The 25,158-nt window shown below is 40.0% G+C and overlaps 1 protein-coding gene across 1 annotated transcript in view; it reads left to right on the forward strand.

The window, feature by feature from the left end:
* Positions 1-22,773, forward strand: part of LOC118851198 (ankyrin repeat and sterile alpha motif domain-containing protein 1B-like) — a 169,132-nt gene extending 146,359 nt beyond the window's left edge. The window contains exons 10-11 of the mRNA XM_036760705.1: positions 21,435-21,578; positions 22,756-22,773. Of these exons, the coding sequence (XP_036616600.1) occupies positions 21,435-21,578; positions 22,756-22,773 (162 nt within the window). The remainder of the gene's footprint in view (positions 1-21,434; positions 21,579-22,755) is intronic.
* Positions 22,774-25,158: the final 2,385 nt, after the last annotated feature.

Here is a 25,158-nt window from a genome sequence, read left to right on the forward strand (position 1 = left end):
CTCCCAGCTCTTAATCAGTGATGCCATGACAAAACCTCTCCACCTTCCTGGGCCTCAGTTTCCTCATATGTAAAATGTGGGAGTAGGACTAGGTGGTCTCTGAGATTCCTTCTAGAGATATGATCCCATAACTTTCCACCTGGCTTAGCAGCTGCTTAAGACGTGTGTTCTCCAGCCTGCCAAATGAAGGTGCCATCTTTTAGTGGGATTTTCACCTTTTGGAACTAGAATTTCCTGATTGGACTCCTGCCGGTCTATACAGCTATCCCAGTCACGAGGAAGAGCTTCAGGGAGGCATTCTAATGAAGCCATTCCATGTCTATGGAGTGTTTGCCTTCATGTTGCACCTCTGCTTCTAATGTGGAATGAGAAATTTGGCCTCCCTATGGTACAGCTGCTTATTTTAAATTAAAAAACTTTTTTTGGATAAACTTTTCTTTTCTCAGGTCTTCCTGGAATTCTACCCCATCCTAAGAAGTGAAAAAAAATCTAGAGTAATTATCTCTAATATCCATAATTTAAATGTCCTTTCTCTCTTGAAGGAAAAAAGAAGATTTTGCCTATAGTCATGGGGTGAATAAAATGAGGATAGTAAATGTTTAAGTTGAGTGAAAGACACATCTACATCCTGAGACAAAATGCTAGCCAGGAATTCCTCGTGAGCCTTGTCATGAGGGAAGGACCAAGGCTAGAAAGCTTGTTGGCAAGAGGGATTCAAACTCTTCTGGCTCTAGTCCTGTTGGCGCTGTATGATATAGTCTTGGGTCTTGAGGCAGTCCTAACTTCCATTGGCTTCAGAGGGAGTTTTGCCCTAGTGATGCATGTATTTAACCAGGGAAGCCAAAAGGAGGCTTGCCCAGTATATACCAAACATGATAGATGGAAAAACATATATGAGTTTGGAGATGGGCAACATTTTCTCATTCTGATTCCTCACTCCCTTCTCAATCTCCTCCCCCCCATTCTTGATGGATATGTTTTGATTTTACATTTTAAGTCTCTTAATAGAAAAGGTAATAAGTCCCAAAGCTCTGAATTCCTGGTAATCTGTTAAGATTTTCAACTCCAACATAATATTTCTAAGTTCTGGAGTTGCTTGACAAAGATGGTTTACTGGACTACTATCATCCTACAAACAAGATCTGTTTCCCAAACTATTAGTAAGAAAGTAATTTTTTTCCTCCATTCTGAGCCTGCCCTAAAAAACAAAACCAAATGAGTTAAAAGTTAAGATCTGTCAAAATACAGCGTGTCCCAAAACACTTAGTGCAATTTTGAGCATTAACAGCTACTAAATATTTATTAGCTATCATTATTTCAATAGCTATTAAATCCTAAAACTGCATGAAGGCTTTTGGAACATCCTGTAAGGGGTTGAATGAGGTTCCTTGCCCTTTCTCAATCATACTTATTTGTCACCAAACACCCTCCCTGCAATACCATGGATAATTATGGCTATCTGAAAATCCCCTCATACTTAGAAGCATTTAAAGAGAGTCATTCAAAGGTTAATTAAGTGTTTACCATGTGCCAGGCACTGTATTGAGTGCTAGGGCTGCAAATGAAAGGAAAAAGACAGTTCCTACTCTCAAGAAGCTTATATTCTAAAGGAAAAGACAACCCAAAAGGAAGCTAAAAGTAGAAGGTGAGCTTTGGGGGCATTGTCAGCTGATGTGAAATGAAAGAAGCTATAACCTTCATAGAATGTTGTGGGAGATTGCTGCATAAGCAAATGTGGTTAGGATTCCAGGAAATACAAACATGGGAAGGTGAGAGTCTAGGGAGCGAGTTGGGTGACAGCTAGAGTAGGGATTTTGGAACACTGAGCTGCAATAAAGGTGATTGCCAAGCTCCTGAACCCAGGACCTTTCCTAGTCACAATAGAACCTGGTCCCAGCTCATTTAGGATCCTAGAAAAAGAGGTTGGACTCCATCCTATGGTAGAAATAGCCTCATAGCCAGCTGGCAAATGTGTTTTGTGCAAACTGAACAGGTCAGAGAGAGGGAAGGATTGCCGAGAGTCAGAGGCCTCTAAGTGGAGTACAGAGTCAGCCAGTACTTAACACAATGCCTGCCATGTTGTAAACACTCAATGAATACTTGACTGTTGATTGACCCCTCTGTAAACCTTATTCAACAACAAATGAATTATCTGAAATAGATCTTTAACTAGGGTGGGGTAGCTGGAACTTTTCCACAGGTGCTAATATCTGTGGACAAGACCCTCATTCCTCAGTCTAATTACAAATTTGTCTATATGTTAAAATAGATATTGCAGTCTGGAATGTGGTCTCCTGTTGTTTAAACCTTTGACTTTGATGGGAAGTCTGAGAGGGCCTTAGTGTTCGCTTTGTAAAGTTTAGAACTGTGTCTACCACAGAGGGAGCTGGGAGGTTTGTTTTTGTGAATGTTTGTAAAGTCCTTTAGGGTTTTGTAGACTGTCTGTTGTGGTATAGTTGAAAATGAATATGGCCAAATAGATGATGTGATCATGCATTTAAGGAAATGACCATTTTTTCCAGTTTCATAGATTGTCAATCAATAAACATTTATTGGGGCAGCTAGATGGCAGAGTGGATAGAGCACCTGCTTGGGAGTCAGGAAGACCTGAGTTCCAATCTGGCCTCAGACCCTTGACACTTACTAGCTGTGTGACCCTGGCAAGTCACTTAACCCCAACTGCCTCACCAAAAACCAAACAAACCCTTTTATTAAGCTCTTGCTATATGCCAGACATTGGGAATACCGATTTTAAAAAAATGAAATAGTACCTGCCCTGGAGTAATATACAGTCTGAGTGGGAAGAGGAAAGAGAGGGAACAAATATTTACTAAGGGTCTACTCTGTACCAGGCACTGTGCTAAATACTTTAAATATTATCTCATTTGATCCTCGAAGCAACCCTAAGAGGTAGGTGGTACTTGTCAGGAAACTGAGGGAGAGAGAAGTTAAGTGACTTGTCCAAGATCACGTAGCTGGTAAGTGTCTGAGGCCACATTTGATCTTAGGTCTTTCTGAGTCCAAGCCTGGTACTCTATCCACTTTGATGCCTAGCTAGCAGGGTAGCAGTGGTGATAGGAGATGGAATGAGTGTCCTCTAGGAGGAATGGTTAGAAGTCCTGTTTGACTGGACTATAGTCTCTGCCGGGGTGGGGAACTTGTGGCCTTGAGGCCACATGTGGCCTTCTTAGTCCTCAAGTGTGGCCTTTTGACTAAGTCCATGCTTTACAGAGCAAATCCTTTTATTAAGGGGATTTGTTCTGTGAAATTTGGATTCATTTAAATATGACTTAGAGAGCCACATGTGGCCTGGAGGCCATAGGTTCCCCACTAAGGTCTATGCAAAGAGGAATAATATAAAATGAGACTGGAAAGGTAGGTTAAGACCTAGTTGTTAAAGGCTTTAGGTGTCAAAGAAAGGAATTCATAACTGATCCTTAGGCTAATAGGGAACCGCTTGAGTTTATTGAACCAAGGAATGGGTGGTTGCTCTAGGAAAATCACTTCGGCACCTTATGGAGAGTGGATTGGAGTGGGGAGGGGCTTGAGGGAAGGGCTGATTAGGAGATGGTTACCATAGTAAGGTCAGAGATGCTGAGGGCCTGGACCTCAGCCACCATTGTGCATCGTGGTGGCTGAAGGAATGGAGGAAGTGAATGCAGAGATACTGGAGCTGCTGTAGAAATGACAAGGCAAAGGCTCAAGGAATAGAATATAACCCCCTCAGTTTGTAGATAAGGCAGCTGCAGCTAAGCAGCTTAAAAATGACCTAAGGTCACCTAGGTAGAAGGTGGCAGGGCCCAGATTTGAACCCAGATCTGTTGACTCAGAAGCCAGAGCCTTTTTCCACTTATCACAAATCATAATATTATAGGTTTGGAGCTGGAAAGAGCCTTAGAAATTCACCAAGTCCACTTTTGCTTTTTTTTTTCATTTAACAAGAATTTATTTTCTCTCTCTCCAACCTTAACCCCCACCAGGAAACAAGAAACAAATAAAAAAGACTTCTTTTGAACCACTTTGCATAGTCAGCAAAACAGATTCACTAGTGGACATGTCTAGAAATGTCTGTCTCACTTTGGACCTTGTGTCCATCACCTCTCTGTCAGGAGATGGGGAACAGAACTCCTCATGTGTCTCAAATTGTGGCTCGTCACTGAATTGATTAAAATTCTTCTGGATTTGCTATGTTGTCATTATATAAGCTGTTCTCACTTTGCTGAGGCCCCAAAGAGGTTGGGACTTGTCCAAGGTCTCACAGGTAATAGGGTGACTGAGCTAGGATTCAAACCCAGATAGGTCTTCCTCCTCCAAATCCAATGCTCTTTGCCCTGTACAGTACTGACTTTATAGTAGTGTTTTTCCAGTATTTTCTGTAGTTGTCTTTTAGTTCAAATCCTTTTTTTTGGAAGGGGATATATGAGCATACACGTTTACGTACGCACACACACACACATGCACCCATATACACATATACATATACACACATTTTTCCTTCCAAATTTTTTTCCTTTCCTTTTTTCCCTAAACACTTAGGGATATTTTTTTGGGGAGGGGAGCATAGTTTACACAATTAAATTATTTAATAAGATTTTAAAAGATCTGCAATTTTGGTGACTTATTCTAAGACTTTTAATGAGCCAGCCAATTTAATTATACAGATGTCATTTATGAATCCTTAAATCTCTCCATAGTGAATTAAAATGAATCATTGTCAGTTCACATCCTCCCTGAACAACATGGACATCCATTTTTTGATTCTGTGTCATAGACTTGACACCAATATCTTTTTCTTTAGTTAGTCAAACTTTTATTTAGCTCTATGTGCCAGGCACTGTGGTAAGCACCAGGGATTCAAAGAAAGGCAAAAACCAGTCCCTGTCCTCAAGGAGCTCACAGATGAATTGGATAGACAACAAGTAAACACAATATTTTTACTAACAAGCTATATACAGAAGAAATGGGAAATAACTAACAGAAAAAGAGCACTAAAATTCAGAGGAATTGGGATTTCTGTAGAAGGCATGATTTTACTGAGACTTGGAAGCCAGGGAGGCAATTAGGCAGAGATGATGAGGGGGGAGAGAATTCCAGGCATGGGCAACAGGCAATGAAAAGGCCCTGAGCCAAATGATGGGAAACAGCTAGGGGACTAGTGGAACTAGATCAAAGAATAAAAGGTGGGATTGTAATCCATAACAAGATTGGAAAGGTATGTGGGGTACTAGGTTATGTGGGGCTTTGAATACCAGACAGAAGATTTTATCCTTGATAATGGGGGTAAAAGAGAACCACTGGAGTTTGAGTATGGGGGTTACCCAGGCAGACCCACCAAAAGCTAATGCAACAATCCACGTGTGAGGTGATACACCAGACTGGTGGCATTACCAGAGTTGAGAAGGGGGTATAGATGAGATAAGTCATAAAGGTGAAATTGACAGGGGGCCTCAGAAACAGATTGGATGTGGGGGCTGAAAGATAGTGAAGAGTCAGGGATGATACCTGGATTGTGAGCCTGGGGGACTGGAAGATTGCCGGGACCTTGACGGCAGTAGGGAAGTTTAGAAGTGGGGGAGCGTTTAAGGGTAAAAATGATGAGGTCAGTTTTGGACATAGTAAGTTTAAGATGTCTGTTGTACATCTGGTTTGAGATGTCTGAAATGTGATTGGCGATTTGACACTAGAGATTCGCGTGGGGGTTAGGTCAGGAGAAGTAGATTTCAGTGTCATCATCATAGAGATGGAAGCTTATGATATCACTAAATGATGTCATGTAGAGTGAGAAGAGAAGAGGGCTCTGGATAGAACCCTATGGGACACAGTGGTTGAGTGGGCATGACCTGAATGGAGATCTGGGGAAGGAAATTGAGAAGGTGGTTGTGTAGGTAGGAGGAGGACCAGGAGAGGAGGACGTCTTGAAAACGTAGAGAGAAGAGGGTGATCCAAAGCATCAAAGGAGGCAGAAAGGTCAAGAACAATGAGGAGTGGCAATTAAGAGATCATTGATGACTTTTGAAAGATTAGGTTCAGTTTAATTTCAAGATCAGAAGCTAAATTATACGGTTAAGAAGAGAGTTAAGAGAGGAGAGAAAATATAGGCACCTATGGGAGATTGATTTTTCAAATTTAGCCACAAAGGGCAGAAGAGATATGAGATAATAGTTATTAAGAATGGAAAGATCAAGCAAGGAGTTTTTTGTTTTTGTTTTGTTTTAAGGATGAGGGAAGCATGAAAAGACTAGGGGAAAATCTTCTGGAAAATGAATAAAATGGGATTGCTCGTGAAAGTAGAGGAATTTGCCTTAGCAAGCAGTAAGGCTGTCTCATGGGAGTCAAAGGTTAAGGAGAAAATAGTGGCAGAAGGTATCTGAGTGATATGGAGAAGGAGTTCACAGTGAATGCCCTCAACTTTTCTGTGAAATGAGGCAAGTCTCTCAGCTGAGAGAATGGGGGGAAAGGAAGCTATGAGAAATCTGAAGAGGGGTGAAAAGGTTTGGAAGAGCTGCTGTGTAGAGTGGGATGGTGCGTTAATTGGGGAGTTAGAGTAGAATTTCTTAGCAGCTGTGAGGGCCCAGTTGGGGCTATGTAATACAAATTTGTAGTTTACCCAGTCAGAACAGTTGAATGATTCTCTCTACCTTTGTTCAACAGCACTTGAGTGCTTCTGTGTGTGTGTGTGTGTGCGTGTGTGTGTGTGTGTGTGTGTGTGGTTTGCCAGGGCACAGTGGGCAATATGGGATGACTCAAAAAGAGGACATTGTAGAGCTGAATTGGTTCACCAAAGGGTAAAGGTTGGAAAAGGAGAAAAGTGTGGCTAATGTAGGGGCGACTGGCTAGAAGAGAACTGAGAGATGGAGGGATGGGAGATTCCAGTGTGGATGAAGCACAGCATTAGTGGTATGGAGAGGTGGAAAGACAGTGATCAAGTAAGATAATCTAAGAGTTCTCAGCTTTGGAGCTGGTGTATTTCTGAGTGATGGCAAGCTAAAGGGGTATGACCATCTTTGTGAGTTAGGGTGGAGGAGTAGGGTGTGTGAAGTGAGTGGTTTGAGAAACTGGTAGATTGGGATATTTATTCAGTGGATATTGAAGTTCCCTAGTAGGAGGACAAGAGTTGGGGAGGAGAGAAAGATTATAAGCCCTAAATTAATTGAGGTAGGAAGGGGAGTGTCCTGGAGGTCTGTAGACAATAGCTACAGAGATTTGTAGATGAAAGGTGTGAATTGTGGGGACCTCAAAGGAAAAGAAGCTACTGAGTGATGGTGGTAGGGGGAGAACCTTGAGGTGGCATTGGGAAGGAAGGAGCATTCCAACTCCTCCATCTGGACCACTGAGCTGAGGGGAGTGAGTGAAAGTGCAGCCAGTACTAGAAAGGGTGGCCAAAGAAGTGTGTCATCAGAGGGGAGCAGGGTTTCAGTGACAGCCAGAAGAATGGGAAAGGAAAAGATTTTAACATGAAATGCAAGTTTGTTGCCAATGGAGCAAGCATTCCGGAGGGCACAGTCTAAAGTGTGCACAACATTTGGTTGGGATTTTTAGTTAAATTTGCTCTTCATACTATTTTTTGGCAATTACTCCATGATTCTAACCTTCGTCCTTTTTTCCTCTTGCAATGTTGGTCTCTTTTGAATGCTCAGCCCTTCTAAACAAAAAAAAATATTTTTTCTAGTTTAATTCTTACAACGTAATCTAATCTGACATTCTCTGTTGTCTTTTTGAAATGAGATTTAGGATGCCTGCTTAGCTTCCTGTGGTTTGTTTCTCCTGATGTGCAGCAATTATGCTGGGTACAAGCTGATATTTGCAGTCTTTATCTTTTTCCCCCTTCTTTCTGGCTTTTAGAGCTAAGAAGAATTCTTCTGCCCCAGGGAACTGGAAATGATTGGAAGTGATCCTCTATTATTCCTCCTTCCTTTAAATTGAACACATTTGCACTATTGTATAATTACTTACTTTACCTTCCTCCCCTCCCTCAAAAAACAGTGAATTATGGAAGCCACCCAAATGCACCAGATCATTTGTTTAAGCCATCTGCCAGACATCCCTCAGCAACCCTTTGCTCTAACTTCTGGTTTGCATGGATTTTAACCTAGATAGTACACTGTTCCCAGTTTTTATTCTTTTGAAAAAATTTTTTCCAATTTCTATTCTTGTTTAACTTATTATGTTCTGGTTTGACATCATCATGACTTAGTCATTTTGTTTGTGGAATTGAATATGCCATTAATATATTAGTATCATAGGCTTGAGACACAGTTGTCTTCATCATCTGGGGGTCCTGGGCTCCAGTCCTATGTATGACATGTCCTGTCTCTATGGACTTGAACGAATGACTTGACCTCTCAGTGCTCTAGACAGCTCTGGAAGGCTCTTGGCTGCACATGCAGCTGCACCTTCTGCACATCTCTCTTCTGCATTAATGAAGGGAGGTTCCTTACCCAGGTGTTCCCTATACTAGTGAAACCATAGGTCTTGTCCCTCTCCCTTTCCTGTTATAGGAGCATAGAGTTTTAAAGCTGCTAGGCACCTTAGACATCATCTAGTCCAACACCCCCATTTGGAAGTTGAAAAACAGAGGTTTCAGGGTGGTAAAGGAATTTGCACAATCAGTCAATCAACAGTAATATACTAAAATCCTATGTCCCCAAGTCCACACAAATAAGTATGTTAACAGACCCAGGTTTTGAATTGGCTCTAGAGACCATGGCACCATGTTTAAATTAATTTTCAAACAATTTCTCAGTGTGGGCTATTTGTGTTGTATCATTTGGCTTTTGGTGTTTCTGTGATCTGGGTAAATTTTCTTTCTTTGTGATTTCACCATTGTCACACTGCTTACTCATGGTTAACGTGTGTGTGTGTGTGTGTGTGTGTGTGTGTGGTGTTTCTGTTCTTGCCTTCTTGAAAACTCAGGTTTTACAGTTAGAATATAAAGTTCTTAGAGGCATGGTCTGTTTGCACTTTTCCTTCCTATCTTCAGAGTATAGTACTTAGCACACATTAAGTGGTTTACAAATATTTGTTGATTAATTGATAACATACTTAGGCTCTGAGACCTCTTTGGAAAATACATTCATTGTTATCATTATAATTCTGTCAAGTGATTTTTTAAAAAGGTGCTTTCCATGTTTATCTCTAAAGTTATATTTGAAGCTAAGACAGATTTACAAATACATTGAAAACAGGATTTTGAAAGACTGTGAAATATATATTAGCCAATTTCAAGCCTTCTTTCCTGGGTCAATCCTGTTTGGACCATTGGCATTCTCTGGGTGTTTTTCCACCTGAGTGCTCCTCTCATAGCTTGCCATGGTGTGGAAGTGATCAGAAGTGCTTCAGAAGCAGCAAAGCCCAAGCTTTGTAAAGGTTTCACCACTGATGGCCATATTGACCATCCAAGGACCTGCCTAGCACATTTACTAGTTTATTAGTTGGCTTTAGGTAATGGCTTTATTTTACAAGATGTGCTCTTGAAGACTACATACTAAATTGTAGAGGGATGATTCTGCATTGCTGAGGAAAGGGTCTCACTGATGAAATTGTGGAAGTATTAAAGAAATCTTCTGGTGATACTCTAGTGCAATACTTGTCAAAGTGTGATCCTAGGACTCCTCAGGGTCCCCAGGATCCTTTCAGGGCATCTGCAAAGTTAAAACTATTTTCATAATAATATGAAGGTGTTATTCGCTATTAAAACATTCTTCCTTATTCCAACTACACAGCTATATGAGACCAGATTTTTTTTCACATACTTCAGTCTAAACAAAATATCACAATAGATTGAATGAAGAAGCTGGTACAAGAATCCAGCCATCTTCTATTAATCCAGACATTAGAGAGTTTTGCAAAAATCTATAAAACAATGTCACTTTCCTTATTAACTCTTTTTTTGTTTTTGTTTTGTAAGATGTAGTTATTCTTTATAAAAGGGTATTATTTGCTTTGACATGTAATAGGTATATTTTTGGTATTTTTAAATGAATGAATAAATATGCTAAAATTATCTGTTTAATTTCTAGTATGGTAAATTTTGATGGCTATAACTCATATAAACCAAAGCTCTTTGGGGTACTCAGTCATTTTTAAGAGTGTAAAGGGTCCCTGAATCCAAAATGTTTGAAAACCACTGCTCTATGACTACGAATAAACACTGTAGAATCAAAATTGAAGGTGATTCAAATGAAGAGCCTCATGGTGGGTTTGAGTCTATGGTAGCATACTGTCAGGGACAATTTGTGTCCAAGTGGTGGTGGAAGAGATATCATTGAGAATGTGTGGCAGCCAAAAAGAAAGTGAAATTCTCACGAAGAAAGAGTGATGATGGACAGCTCTGAGGTTACGTTGGGATCAGTGACATATTTAAAGTCTTCTAGGCTTTGGTGTAGATCCTTCGAATCTTGTTCAGGGAAGAAAAAGGCCAAGAGTTATATGGAATGAAAAAGCATTGATGAGACATGAGATGCACTCAAAAATTGCTGGTGTACGGAAATCCCATGCCAAAGAGAGAAAGGTTTTATAAAGTACCATTTCATCTTGTACTACCTATTTCCTCCCATGTTGCTAAGCTAGGAATGAGCAGTGACTTGGTAAGAATATAATATTAATACGACTGCTAATAAACAGCAACACCAAGAACAGCAGTAGCTATCACTTACATAGTGATTTGAGGTTTGTAAACAGTTTAGCATTTGCTGCCTAATTTGAGCCTCACAACAACCTTGGGAGTGGGTGCTTTCATTATGCCCATTTTATAGAGGAGGAAACTGAGGCAGACAAGTTAAGTGACATACCCAAGATCATAGAGCTAGTAAGTTTCTGAACTTGGAGTTGAAACAGATTATTCCTGACTCTAGGAATAGAGTTCACTGTGTCATCCAGATGCCTCTGACATAACAGAAAGGAATGATAAAGGATAATGAATTTGTATGCTAACTTATTTTAATGACAGCAGACCACAATGGGATTTCCTGTCCCTCTTTATTGCAGTATTTTGCTTTGGGAGACATTCTTATTGTCTTTCACTGTCTGTCTTTCTGTCTATGGTGGACACATTCTGGCCCCTGCCCACAATACCCTTCCTCCTCTCCTCTGCTTCCTATAATCCCTCATTTCCTTCATGATTTAGCTCTTAGGTGAAACCTATCTTGCTCCCCTCACCTGCTAGTATCTCTCTTGCCTAAAAAATGACCTTGCATTTCTTTGGTATATACTTTTTATACATAGCTTTATTCCCAGATGGAATGTAGTAAGCTTCTTGTGGGCAGGTACTGTCTCATTTTCCTCTCTCAGGCATAGGAAGGTGATAGTCCCAAAGTACTCAGTTTATCAGACCTCACCTGGAGTGTTATGGTCCAATCCAGATTTTAAAAGGATTTTAATAAGCTGGGGAATATCCTGAGGGGGTCAACTAGAAGATCAAAGGGCTTTTTGAGTCATACCACAGGTAGACTTCTTGAAGGAAATGTACTTGTTTTGATGGGAAAAAGAAGCTGTAAGGAGGTCATTCTAGATCTTTTGCAGTATTAGAAGGAATGTCATGTGGAAAAGGGATTAGACTATTCTGTTTGGCCCCAGAAACAATGTGGAGCAATGGTAAAGAGAAAAATATCAGCTCCATGTCAGGAAAACCTTCGAACTAATTAGAGCTGGCCCAAAGTAGACTGGGTCCACCTCAAGAGCCAGCTTTCTCCTTGTAGCTTTTCAAGCAGAGGCTGATGACTACTTGTTGGAGGTCTTAGCTGGGGGAATCCTTTCCTGTATGGATTGTACTAGGTGACCCTAGAGATTCCCTCTCAATTTCATTTCTCTGATTCTATGGAAATTGACTATCTGCTTAGCAAATCTTGCTTTGAATCTCATGTTACCTGTGTCACCTTGGGAAAGTTATTTAAAATCTCTGGGCATAACTTTTTTCTTTTAATTTGTTTTTCTTTTAATATATAAGACAAGAAGTTTGACCAGATATCTCAGAGTCTTTCCATCTCTAAATCTATGAACTATGATCAGAAGAGGTGTTTGTTTTTACTTTTAAACTTTCTCCTTGACCTGTTTTATGGAGGATTAAAATTAAAGAGCCCTTCTTCTCTGATGAAAATAGTAGACATTGAGGATTGTGGAATCATGCCAGTCATAGCAATGAAACTTTGGTTTTATTGTTGACAGGTGGGGGTGAGGAGAGGGGACAGGATGAAAGGATTGGTAGGGAGTAATGGGATGATTAAGTAATGGCCACCGGTTGTACTGTTGTGAAATGATTTTCAAAGAGAGCCCTGTCTTGTGTCTAATGGGGCACACGCAGAAAATAACTCCATTTTTTTCTGGATTAATTTACTCAGATAGCAAGAAAATTCTGGGATTGGATGATATTCAAATTTAGTTGGAAGAGACTTCTTAAAGTGACAGATGGGGAAGGGTATTTGACAGTTGTGGTAAAAAGGAAGTTGTGTAGAAGTCATTTGTGTGGAGATTGGGGAAAATGGGATGGCTCGGTTGGAACCATTTGGGAAGCCAAAGGGAAATAAAAGAAAATGCATTGTGTTGTCCTGCTGGGGAAGGGGGAAGTAAACTCTTTCAAGAGAATGTTACACACATCTGCTTGGATCAGGAAAAGTAACAGCTGGCATCACTTCTGTTAACTTATGTAGTCATTTTGATCTGTGTGCCTATCATCTGAGGTGATTCTGGTCCCTCTCTATTTTTAGGTGGGAAAACTATCGTTGGATAGCTGTTCTAACCCCCCTCCGCCTATGTTGGGGTGGGTGGAGACAAACAAGAAAAAAGAAATGGTGTCTATACCGTGGTAGAGTGGAGTAAGTGCTGAATGTTGAGGGATGAATCTTGATTCACGCTGGACCTGAGTTTGAATCCTGACACTACCTCTTACTAGTTGTGTGTCCTGTGGCCTCAGTTCTCTCAGCTGTCAGATGACAGGGTTGGACCAGTTCAGTGATGTCAAACCCAAATAGAAATGGGAGCCACTAATTCAGACATGAGGATCCCTGAGGGCTATATATTGACTTAAAAAATCCCATATTAACATTATTCATGTTCTGCTGTATTTTTATTTATTTTGTTAAATATTTCTCAGTTACATTTTAGTCTGACGGCACTAAGGTGTGGCTCACATGTGTGACACCTTTGGACTAGATGACCTCTAAGGTCCCTTTCATGTATAAATCTATAATTCCATGAACTGTTCTAAAAAAAGAGAGAAAAACTCACCTTACATATCATAGTTTTACAGATGATGGTCTGGCAGCAGCATGAAGTTGTGACTAGAAAGGAGTCAGGAAGAGCTGTATTCACTTCCTGCCTCAATCTTTAATTAGCTGTTTGACCACAGGCATGCAAACATGAACCCTCTGTGTCTCAGTTTCCTTATGTGTAAATGAGGGGATGGGTCCTTCCCACCTCTCAATCTACGATCCTATGACTTGATCTCTTTTGCCCTGCGAACTCTTCCTCACCTAGACATTGTTTTCAATACTGAATCCTTGGTCCAGTTTAAGCCAGGCTTGGCAATTTCTTCTACAATGAAACATTTTCCCTTAGAGTCCTTGAGGGAGATTCACAAAGGCAGGAGAGAGAATTGAATATATTTTCACCTGAGGTTTCCAAGATAGCAACACTAAGGAATTTTCAGGAGATAGGAACTTGTAGCTGCTGCAAATCAAATTAGATCCAAGCTAAGGGATTTGAATGATGATGATGGTGATGATAAAGATAACTAATAGCTACCTGCTTTAAGATTTTTAATTTTTTACAGCTAAAGAGAAACAAAGTTTATTAAAGATTCACCATGTTGGGTAGATTCTTAGGGAGCCTGAACATTTGTGACGCTACTGCCAGAGGGCCAGATTGAATCTGAGCTGAGCTATATTGAATCTGACTACCTTCATGGAGGCAAGATAGATCTTATATACAGAAAGGTCTAGGGTGGTCAAGTTGTCTAGAGAGAAACATTAATAAATAAGGAACAGACTTTATTTTCCTCACAAGGTTTGTTTCTACTATAATAATTTCTCATCCCCTTCAACAGAAAGTGTGCTCCCTGAAGGCAGAGACTGCTTCATTTTTGCCTTTGTCTTTCCAGCACCTACCCTCTATAGGGCTGGCTTGGTACACAGCAGGTGCTTACTAAATGCTTGTTTGATAGAACTGAATTGAATAGTATTATCCAGTGGAAGCTCCTTGGGGGTAGGGGTAGTTTAATTTTTGTCAAGTCCCATAGTGGATATAGCTATGGACTCGGAGTCAGAAAGACCTGAGTTCAAATTCAGCCTCAGACACTCACCAGCAATGTGACATCATTTAATGTCATTCTACCTCAGTTTCCTCATGCGTAAAATGCCTTAACAATGACATTCACCTCCCAGGACTGTTGCGAGGATCAGATGAGATATTTATACAGTACTTTGTAAGCCTTAAAACGCAATATAAATGCTATTATTGTTATTATTATCTTCATACCCTCAGTATTAATAAAGCATACAGTCGGTGCTTAATAAATGTTTGAGGGAACTTAATTGAACTATATTACCCAATAGATTGTAAGCTCCTTGAGGGTATGGACAGCTTAATATTTGTCTTCATAGTTCTGATTCTGAGCACATAGTAAGTACTTCTCAATTAAATGAAAGCTTAAATGATTTGGGTACTCCATCCTTAATGCAGATCGTGAGCAACTCTTCTTTGTCCTCATCTTTTGTTAGTTTTGGCCAAAATATTATGCTCTTGGTAAAGAACAGGGGTTGCCAGCCTTTGGTCAAAGCAGACCGTACCCTTTAGTAAATACAGGATAATTTAAAATGAAGTCATTATTTTTTTCCAATATAAAAGTGCCCTGAATTTACCCAAAAGGTGTTATCAAGCACAGTCAAATAAGAAGGAGGCTGGCCAAAGATTTTGATTATAGCATTACATGCAAATTTTTTAAAAAGCCTAAAAGAGAAACAGTGTAATCATCCAATAATGCAGAATGATGTAGTAAATTTTGATGGATTCCTATGATGGCAGACCATAATGCTATGAAGAGAGACTCTAAAGGACAGGTATAGACTAGTGTGAAAAGAGAGAGAGGGAAAAAGGCAGGACCAGAAGAATGAGTACATGTCAGTTACGACCATATGAGGGAATAGGAATGAGGACTAGGGGAATATGAATGACAACAGAATGAGCAAAGGATTTGGAGAAATTCCTTCTTATCTTTATAAACTTGACAAACGTGAGTATTATCTCATACAAAGAAGAGCAGAGAAGGAGGAGTCCATAGGACGTCATGAACAGGGGCAAAGGATTCTGATGAGACTTTAGAGAGAGCTATTAAAAGGCAGGAGGATACTTTTTGTTGTTAAATTCATTCCCTTGAGTGTAATTAGTAATTAAGGAAGTTTAGTTGTTTGTATTAATGTTCCATGTTAAGTTTCTAATCACTTATTTAATAAATTTAAAAAATTGTGCCCTGTGTTCAGTATGGCTCAGTGCCAGGGATGCTCCTGGCTTAATTAATATATGTTTAAAATGTATTTTAAAAATAAATATACACATATTTGGTAAACATTATTATACCATTTGATGGATGACAAAACTGAGTCAGAGAGACATTAAGTGATATTCCCAAGGTCACACAGCTGGTAAGTGTCTAAGGCTGGATTTGAACTTGGGTCTTTCTCATTCCAAGTCCGTAGCTTTAACCATTATGTGACCCGACAAAAATTGAATTACCCTTACTTGGCAAAGAACTTGCATAATATTGAGTAATACAGTTCAATTCAGTTTTATCAAACAAGCATTTAATAAGCACCTACTATGTGCCAAGGAGGTGCTATAGGTGATAGGTGCTAGAAAGAGTCTGAAAGCTTCATGAAGAGTTGGACCTATTCTTTCCCCTACCATTCTAGGCATTGCTGAGGATTCAGCTGAGAGGCTTGGTTGCTATAACAACCGATTAGTTCATCACTTTCAAAATCTTCTTGAAAATGTAAAGGGACCATGATTTGCTGCTGATTTTAGAATATCATGGGATCATAGATTTAGAGTAGGAAGGGAGCTCAGTCATCTGTTGTTTCTCATCCCTCATTTTACAGATGATGGAACTCTGTCCCCGAGATGAAAATGGACTTAGGCTCCTAGGGGTATTGACTTGGAGCTGGGAGTCAGTTTAGACACCTTTTTGTCTGTTCCCTTCATTGGATCCCAGACCTAGAGCTAGAAGGGGTTTTATTACCATCTATATAACTGTATCTATAACTCTCTCATTTTGCCAATGTGGAAACTGAGGTCCCAGGAAGTTAAGTGACATAGGATCATAGAATTAGAGCTGAAAGGGGCCTTAGAGACCATTTAATCCTCTCCTCCTCCTTTTACAGATCAGAAACTGCATCGCAGAGAAGTGGAGTAACATACCCAGGGCCACAGAGGTGAGGTTTGAACCCAGGTCCTCTGCCTTCAAATCTAGTCCCCTTTCCACTGTCCATTGTCAGCTCTTCTGAGAAGTGGATGAGTGAGTCAGTCACTGCTATGAGTAATATGTTCTTTGATTGGTCAGTTTGGGAAGCTTAAAAGGTAAAAGGCACATAGCTTAACTGGAGGCACTAAAGGTTCCAGGTCAGGGACAAATCAAGTCAACACAGATTCATTAGGTACCTCCTATGTGCCAGGCTCTGTGATGGGGATTCAAAGAAGGGAAAAATGTGTCTGTCCTCAGAGCTTACGGTCTAATGGGAAAGAACAAGGACAGACAACTATGTACAAACAAGGTATATAGTATATAGGTGAATCTGGGGATAAGGAAGGTACTAGTTTTAAGGGGGGGGGGTTGGGAAAACTTCTTGTAGAAGGTGGTATTTTAGCTGAGACTTGTATAAGGAGAGGGAAACACTAGAATAGTCCAGTGAGGCCCTCTTCCTAGATCCAAGACTGGTGCTTCCTAGCCAGGGTAGCTCATTGTCTTCCTCCTCACACCAGAGTGGGGGTTGACATCTTGAATCTTAGGTGGCTCTCCAAACCTGCTGCCATGGGGGCCATAACCTCTGAAGGGCACCAGGGCTGTCATCCATTGTTCAGGAGTGCTTACTGTTTGTCAGCCATTATGCTAAGCACTGGGAATATAAAAGCAAAAACACAGTCCCTGCTTTGAGGATGCAGGAAAGACTTCTTGAAGAAGTGGGATTTGAGTTGGGTCTCAAAGGAGGCTGTGGATACTGGAATATGGAGGTGAGGGGGGTGTCCAGATCTGAAAGATGGCCAGTGTAAAGGCAACACCCTGTGTGAAGAATAGCAAGACACCTCAAGGATTGTAGAATTGTGGATTGTAGAATTGTAAATTGTAAAACGGGGGAAGAGTTTTAGATGACTAGCAGCATAGAAAAGTATCCGGTCAGGAATGTCTTTAAATATCAAACAGATGAAAGGATCCTGGCAGGATTGTCAGTCAGGGAGGCTTGGGCAGAATGGTTTTCAGCCCTTGGCAAGTAGATGAGGGTCTGTGATGAGCTCCTGGGTCCACGCTTCTTCTAGGAAGCACAGGCAGCTGGAGGGGTAGAGATGCTTGCTCCTATCAAGGGTCATGACAGTATCAAAGCATATCAGGAATTCTAGAAGTAGAGAATGGAGCCTGCTCACCTGGTTCAGTATGAAGTTGGGGGCAAGGAGATACCAATCATATTAGGAAACTGAGAGGAAGGGGGAAGAAGGAACAAGCATTTATTAAGTACTCATTATATGTCAGGCATATAAGTGTGCTTTTGAAATATTAACTCACTTGATACTCACAACAACCCTCCAAGGTAGGTGTTATTATTATCCCATTTTACAGATAAGGAGACTGGGGCAGACAGAGGTTCTTGCTCAGGTCACATAGCTAGGAAGTGAAATTGGAATGCATGCTGATTCTAGTGCTTTTCTGATGTGTTACATGTCTGGCTTAATATCCATGAAGGATTCCCTCAATACCTAGAACACAAGAGCTAAGAGATTCCTAGACTTAAAGTCCAGGGTTCAAATATTGCCTCAGGAATTCATTCTCTGGGCAACAGAACAAATCACTTTACCTTTCTAAGGCCCCCTCCAGCTCTAGATTTAGGGTCCTAAGATTTTTTTAAAAAAACTTAAGACCCTAAGTTAGTCATTCTTTACCTGGAATCCATGGATCCCAAGGTTGGTGATTAAAAGATTGCATTGCATTTCCAGTAACGTCTGATGGAAATTTAAATATTTCATCCAATTACACACATAGAGAAAAAAACCGGAGTAATATTAGCAATACTTGTAACTGTCACCAATAGAAACCACAGATATTTTTATGTCACATCATAGTTGTTGCAGATATCTTGAAATATCACTTACATTCATCACTACTTACAGGTTACTGTAGTTATTACATCTTTTGCTAAATCCCACATGATCCCAACCTTCTTCTCTACAAACTGTTTCACTCTAGTTTCCTTTGGAATTTTGTGTATTTTCTTTTATTCATTCCAAAACAATATTCTGTAAAGCATCCACAGGCTTCACTAGACTGAAAAAGGTATCCATGACCCAATAAAGGCTGAGTACCTCTTCCCTAATTACAGTTCTTGAAGGGACTGGGAATAAAGGGAGGGGGAACCTCCCAAATTTAGGTTTATTTGAGCTGAGCTTTTCTCTTCGTTATCTATTCAAAGATGCCCAATTGGTTATGTCTAGTTTGTTAATAGCTGTTGAAATAATCTTTCTTGAGGAGTCAAATGTGGTCCATTTTTAGAATGTCTTCAGGGCTTGTTCCTTCTGGCTAAATCTTGTTAGTAGGATGATGATGGAATTAAAATGATAATTCTGAAGTTGAGAAAGAAATGATTGACACTCTGGCATATCAGTGGGCTTCTCTCGGGAGCCCCTCCTCTTCCCTAGATACCAGAGCTTCCTTAAACCAGGAGCTGCCTTTCCGTCCATTAATGAATTCCATGAATACAAATTAAGCACTTTCTACATTTCAGGCCCCATAAGGTCTGTAATGGAGATAATGAAGATAGGGTCCCTGCCTTGTAGGAGCTTACCATCCAACAGGGGAGATAAGACAGGGCACAAATAACTGTCCTAACAGACTTGATTCTTTAAAGGATTTTTTATTTTCTCAGTGCAGATAATCCCCCAGTGATAGAAATAAAAATGCTTCTCATCCCAAGTAGTTGTGATACTTGCTTTCCAATGCAGCTAGGTGGCACCATAGTGGATAGAGTGGCAGGCCTGGAGTCAGGAAGATTCATATTTCTGAATTCAAATCTGGCCTTAACCATTTACTAGTTGTATGACTCTGGGCAAATCACTTAACCCTGTTTGCCTCAGTTTCCAACTGGAGAAGCAAATAACAAACCACTCCAGTATCTTTGCCAAGAAAGCCCCCAATGGGGGGGGGGGGTCATGGAGAGCTGGACAAGACTGGAACAGCCAAGCAACAGCAACACCTGAGCTAAACTGGCCTTCTTGTACCTCATATGTGGCATCGTGTTTCCCGTTTCTGTACTTTTGCTATTCCTAATTTCTGGAATGCTCTCCTTCCTTACCTTCACTGCTTCTTACAAGCCCTTGTTTCTTTCTAACTTGAGCTCAAATTTACAATTCCAGTGGCAATAAATGTCTATATACATTTCTCCACAATTCTTCTAGTATTGGATTTCTTTTATTTATTTTTGGGGTTAATTTGATGAGTGTCTTCATTGTTTCTTATAGAACAAGAATATTCTCTAACATTCATGTGCCACAACCTATTCATTGATTCCATTTGATGGGCGCCCACTTTTCAGTCCTTTGCTGCCAGAGAAGGGCTTCTTTGAATGTTTTGGTACCTTTGGGCCCTTTCTTTCTGTCTTTCCTTTCCTTGGGGTACTGGCTCTTGGCTTTTTTTGGCTCTTACTGGCCTGTGCTTCTGAGATCTATGAATCTTCACCGGGGAGAGCTCTGTAGGGCTGTAACAGGGGCATAATAATGATAATCTTCCTATCCTCACTGGTTTATGCCACAGTTTGCTATGTCACTATGTCAGATTGTGATTTGTTTGTTTGCTTGTTCTCTTTCCCATTCAGTCTCATTTCACTCGTTAATGCATGGAGACAGTGTGATGTCGTGGTGAGAACACTGGAATAGGAATAAGGAGACTGGACTCTAATAATTATTGATCACATGACCATGTCTGTGACCCTTTGCCTGTCTTTTCTCACAAATATTTGATAATAGATAAGAGAAAATCTGGGCCAGTTGAAAAATTACTAAAATTTTGCTGTTTTCTCAACTAAAAATGAGATAATCATGTTTACTCCAAATTTAAATTGTATATAGAACAGTGTAAGGAAGGTGTTCATAAATGACATACTCAAGGAGAAGGCAGCATGGCTCAGTAAGAATATCTCTGGTTTTAGAGTCAAAGCATCTGGGTTCAAATAATACTTCAAACTCTTACTAGCTGTGTGAACCTAGATAACTCACTTTGGTAACTGAGCAGCACAGTGGGTAGAGCATTGGGCCTGGATTCAGGAAGACTTCTCTTCCTGAGTTCAAATCTGGCCTCAGACACTAGCAGTGTGACCCTGGGCAAGTCACTTACCCCTATTTGCCTCAGTTTCCTCATCTGTAAAATGAACTGGAGAAGCAAATGGCAAACCACTCCAGTATCTTTTCCAAGAAAACCCTAAATGGGGTCGTGAAGAGTTGGACATGACTGAAAGTGACTAAACAACAACTAAAGGCAAATCACTTAGGCTTTATTTGGCCTCAATTTCTTGTGTGAAATGGGCCTAACGATGGCATCTACCTTGAATGGTTGCTTTAAGGATTAAATGGGATGCTTTATGTAGAGTGCTTCATAATCTTTAAAGCATTACATGATGTTAGTTATTATTTAAGAGTCACATGACCTGGGTTCAAATGTCAGCTCTGACATTTTCTGTGACCTCAGGCCAGTTGCTCTATCTCTCCAGTTCCCAGTTTTTTCATCTGTAAAATAAGTAGGTTAGACTTCTAAAGGTCCCTTCGAGCTCTGAATCTGTGATCGCATTACACTAAGTCTCATAACCCCATAAGGCCTCAGTTTGCTCATCTATACAATGGAAGATTCAGACTAGGAGACTTCTAAGGTCTTCTTTTTCTCTAAATCAGTGTACCCTGTGATTTACTATTTGCACGATCTGGGGGAAAAAAGGCAGGATGATCAGGTAATGAGAGTGAGGGATGATGACATATGGCCAACTTGGATGCTGAAGCAGCCCCCACAAAATATTCCAAAGGCCCTGAGGAAAGTCTCCAGCTCATTACAGATGTGAGTCATTACCATAAGCATGGCTAAGATGGATTTCATTTACTAATAGAGAAGTAAGTTAATTGAAGCAATTTAATTGATATTAAGATATCAACATAGCATTGCTATATTGTCAAAAATTGACATAATGTGAATTTAATTGCAGAGGCCTTCATCCACAATAAATCTGTCTCCAGGGGAGTTGGAAGAAGATGATGATGATGCAAACACTTGTGGTCCTTCAGGGCTGTGGGAGGCATTAACTCCCTGTAACGGGTGCCGCAACCTTGGGTTCCCCATGCTGATGCAGGTACTTCTTTTGTTTGGTTTTAAAGAAGTCATGTCAAGGTTGAGGGGAAAAAGAAATTTGGTGTCCTGTGTATGTTCTAGAAAATTTTGCTCATAAATGATCCCTATGATCCATTTCCATTGGCCATTTCTATTGGGTTGGTAAGATGGGGCACTTGTCCAACGCGGTGCTTGTGGTGGTTATGGAGAGGTTGGGGGCGGAGAATGACTTTTAGAGGAGGCTCCACGCAGTTTGCCACTTTCATAATGTTGGGTCATGCCTCTGAGAGTCAGGTTTAAGTGTGGTGTTTGGTGTAATGTTACATAATTCTCTTGGAGAAACACGAAATTGGTCTAAAACAGGGAATTTTGCCAAGGAAGAAGAGAGCTTCTTGAGGGCAAGCGCCTTCTCACTCTAGTAATTATATCCCCAGAGCCTAGTGCACTTTGTAGTTATGCACTTTTGCATCTGCCTTGTAGCTGAACTTTGTTTTGTATATTAGCACAGTGCTTGCCATGTAAAAAATGCTTTTTCATCACTTGTTCTTTCACTCATTCACAAATATTTGATACTTGATAACTTCATAAAAAGTCTGAGCCAGTTGAAAAACTACCTTAATTATTGATAGCAGATGCTGTACAGCATGGGTTCTTAACTGAGAGACTGTGAACCTGTTTTTAAAAATATCACGATAATTCTATTTTAATATAATTCATTTCCTTTGCCATCTTATGTGTTTCATTTTATATATTTGAAACCTAGATTCTGACAAAAGGTCCATAGATTTTGCCAGACTGCCAAAGGGGTAGATGATACAAAAAAAATTAATAACACTTTGTTTTCCCAGAAGAAAAGTTTGAGAGACCCATTATGAGAAGTGTTTATTAATAGCCTTGGTGTACTTTGGGCAAGAAGCAGTGGAAATGAAAGGCAGCCCACTGCATGGAGACAGCACTGGCTCTACAGGCAAAAGACCTGGGTGCAAATCCCACCTCTGATGGTTATTAGCTGGGTGATCTTGGACAAGTCACTTACCTTTCCTTGACTTCAGTTTCCTCATTTGTAAAATGAAAGAATTCAACTAATTGACCTCAGATGTCTCTTCCAGCTCTGGACCAACAATCTCTATGATCCTGCCATATGCTGGTTAATGTCTGCCTTTTTTCTCTTAAACCTTGTGAACCTCTTTGTCTTTAAGCTCTCCATCTTCCTTTAGCTCTCTCATTGTGGAATTTGCCCCCATTCCTCTTTGTTTCTCACCCCCCACCCCAGCGTCTATTCTCTGCCCTGTTCTCTTCACTGCAGCTATGCTTTCTCTGTTGGTAGTGACAGACATGTCTATCCATGGCTCAAGTGATTTCCTCTGTGTTCATACAACTCCTTAAGTTCTTTCTCTAGACTATACCTCCTGCCTGAGCTCTGGAGCACACATTTCTACGGACACTTCCATCTGTATGTCCCACTGGCACCACATATTTAACATTTCTCAAATAGACATCACTTTTCCTACTAGCCCTGTTTTCCTCTCTAAGTTCCCTATTGCAGCTGTTTACAGCTGCATTTTTCTAGTTTCTATATCACAGACATCAGTATGGGCTTCCTTATTGCTCATAGGGTCATAGATTTAGAGCTACCTCAGAGGCCATCAAATCTAACCCTTTTATTCTACAGAAGAGGGGACTGAAGCATATAAAGTCAAACAGACTTGGCCGTGGTCACAGGGACAGAGATTTTCAGCTAGAAGGGACCTTAGAAGCCACCTTGTCCAGTTCCCTCATTTTACAGATGAGGGAACTGAGGCCCAGAGGAGAATGACGCATAGATGAGAAGTCAGAAAGCTGGGATTTCAACTCAGCTTAACTGATTCCAATTGCAGTACTATTTTCATTTGGAAACTTTGCCATTCTGAGTCAAAATCTTAGTCATCCTTGATTCTTCTATTTCCTTTCTCCCCTCTGCCATACAATCATTTGCCAAATTGTGCTAAACAATTCTCCTCTTAGAATATTTGTTATTGTTGTTCTTGAGTCATTTTTCAGTCATGCCCAACTCTTCGTGATCCCATTTGGGGTTTTCTTGGCCAAGATACTGGAGTGGTTTGCCATTTCCTTCTCCAACTCATTTTACGGAGAAGGAAACTGAAGCAACCAGGGTGAAGTGACTTTCCCAGTGTCACACAACTAGTAAGTGTCTGAGGCCAGATTTGAACTCAGGAAGAGGAGTCTTCCTGATTCTAGGCTCTATCCATTGTTCCACCTGGCTGCCTGCCCTTCAGTATTTCTGCCTACCCTCATGAGATCCTAGGATCATAAATCTAGATCTGGAAAATACCTAAGAAAAATACCTTATCTAATCCCCCATTTAATTTTTTTCTTTTAAAAATTATTTCTAAAATTCTAAATTTGACAAATAAAAATACATTTAAAATTTTCCCCAATTACATGTAAAAGTATTTTTTTCTTAATGCTGTTAAGTTTTGAGTTCCAAATTCCAAATCCTAACCCACCCTCCCTACTTCCCTCCCTTCCCCTCTCCCTGAGATGGTAAGCAATCTGATATGTCATATGTGTGTAATATAAAACATTTCCATATTAGTCATATTGTGTGAAAAAACTCAAAAAAAGAGAGAAAGAAATAAAAGAAAGGAGAAAAGAATGAAAAAAAGAAAATGAAAAATAGCATGCCTTAGTCCGTATTCAGATGCTATCGGTTTTTCTCTGGATGGGGATAGCAATTTTTATTGTGAATCCTTTGGGATTGTCTTGGATCATTGTATTGCTGAGAATAGCTAAATCATTCACAGTTGTTCATTGTATAATATTGTTGTTATGGTGGACAATATTCTCCTGGTTCTGCTTCTTCCATTCTATAACAATGTACGTAAGATTTTCTGAAATCACCCGCTTATCATTTATTACAAAATAATAATATTCCATAATAATTACATATACAACTTATTCAGCTGTTCCCAAATTGATGAGCATCATCTTAATCTCTAGTTCTTTGCCACCACAAAAGAGGTACTATGAATATTTTTGTATGACTAGGTTCTTTTTCCTTTTTTGGCAGGTCTCTTTGGGATATAGATGTAGCAGTGGTATTGCTACATCAAAAGATATGCACAGTTTGATAGCCCTTTGGCATAGTTCCAAATTGTTCCCCAGAATGGTTGGATGAGTTCACAACTCCACTAATAGTTCATTTGTGTCCCAGTTTTCCTTCATCCCCTCCAACATTTTCATTTTCCTTTTCTGTTATATTAGCCAATCTGCTAGATGTGAGGTAGTACTTTGGAATTATTTTAATTTGCATTTCTCTAATCAAAAGTGATTTGGAGCATTTTTTCATATAAGTATAGTTAGTTTTGATTTCTTTGAAAATCACCTATTCATATCATTTGACTATCAATTGGGGAATAACTTGTGTTATTTTACATTTGGCTCAGTTCTCCATATATTTGAGAAATGAGGTCTTTATCATACATAATTGCTGTAAAATCCCCCCCCCCCAGTTTTCTGCTTTCCTTCTAATTTTGGTTGCATTGGTTTTGTTTGTGCAAAATCTTTTAAATTTTGCATAATCAAAATTATCCATTTTACAT

This window comes from Trichosurus vulpecula, chromosome 5, assembly GCF_011100635.1.
Source record: "Trichosurus vulpecula isolate mTriVul1 chromosome 5, mTriVul1.pri, whole genome shotgun sequence".
In the NCBI taxonomy this organism is placed as follows: domain Eukaryota; kingdom Metazoa; phylum Chordata; class Mammalia; order Diprotodontia; family Phalangeridae; genus Trichosurus; species Trichosurus vulpecula.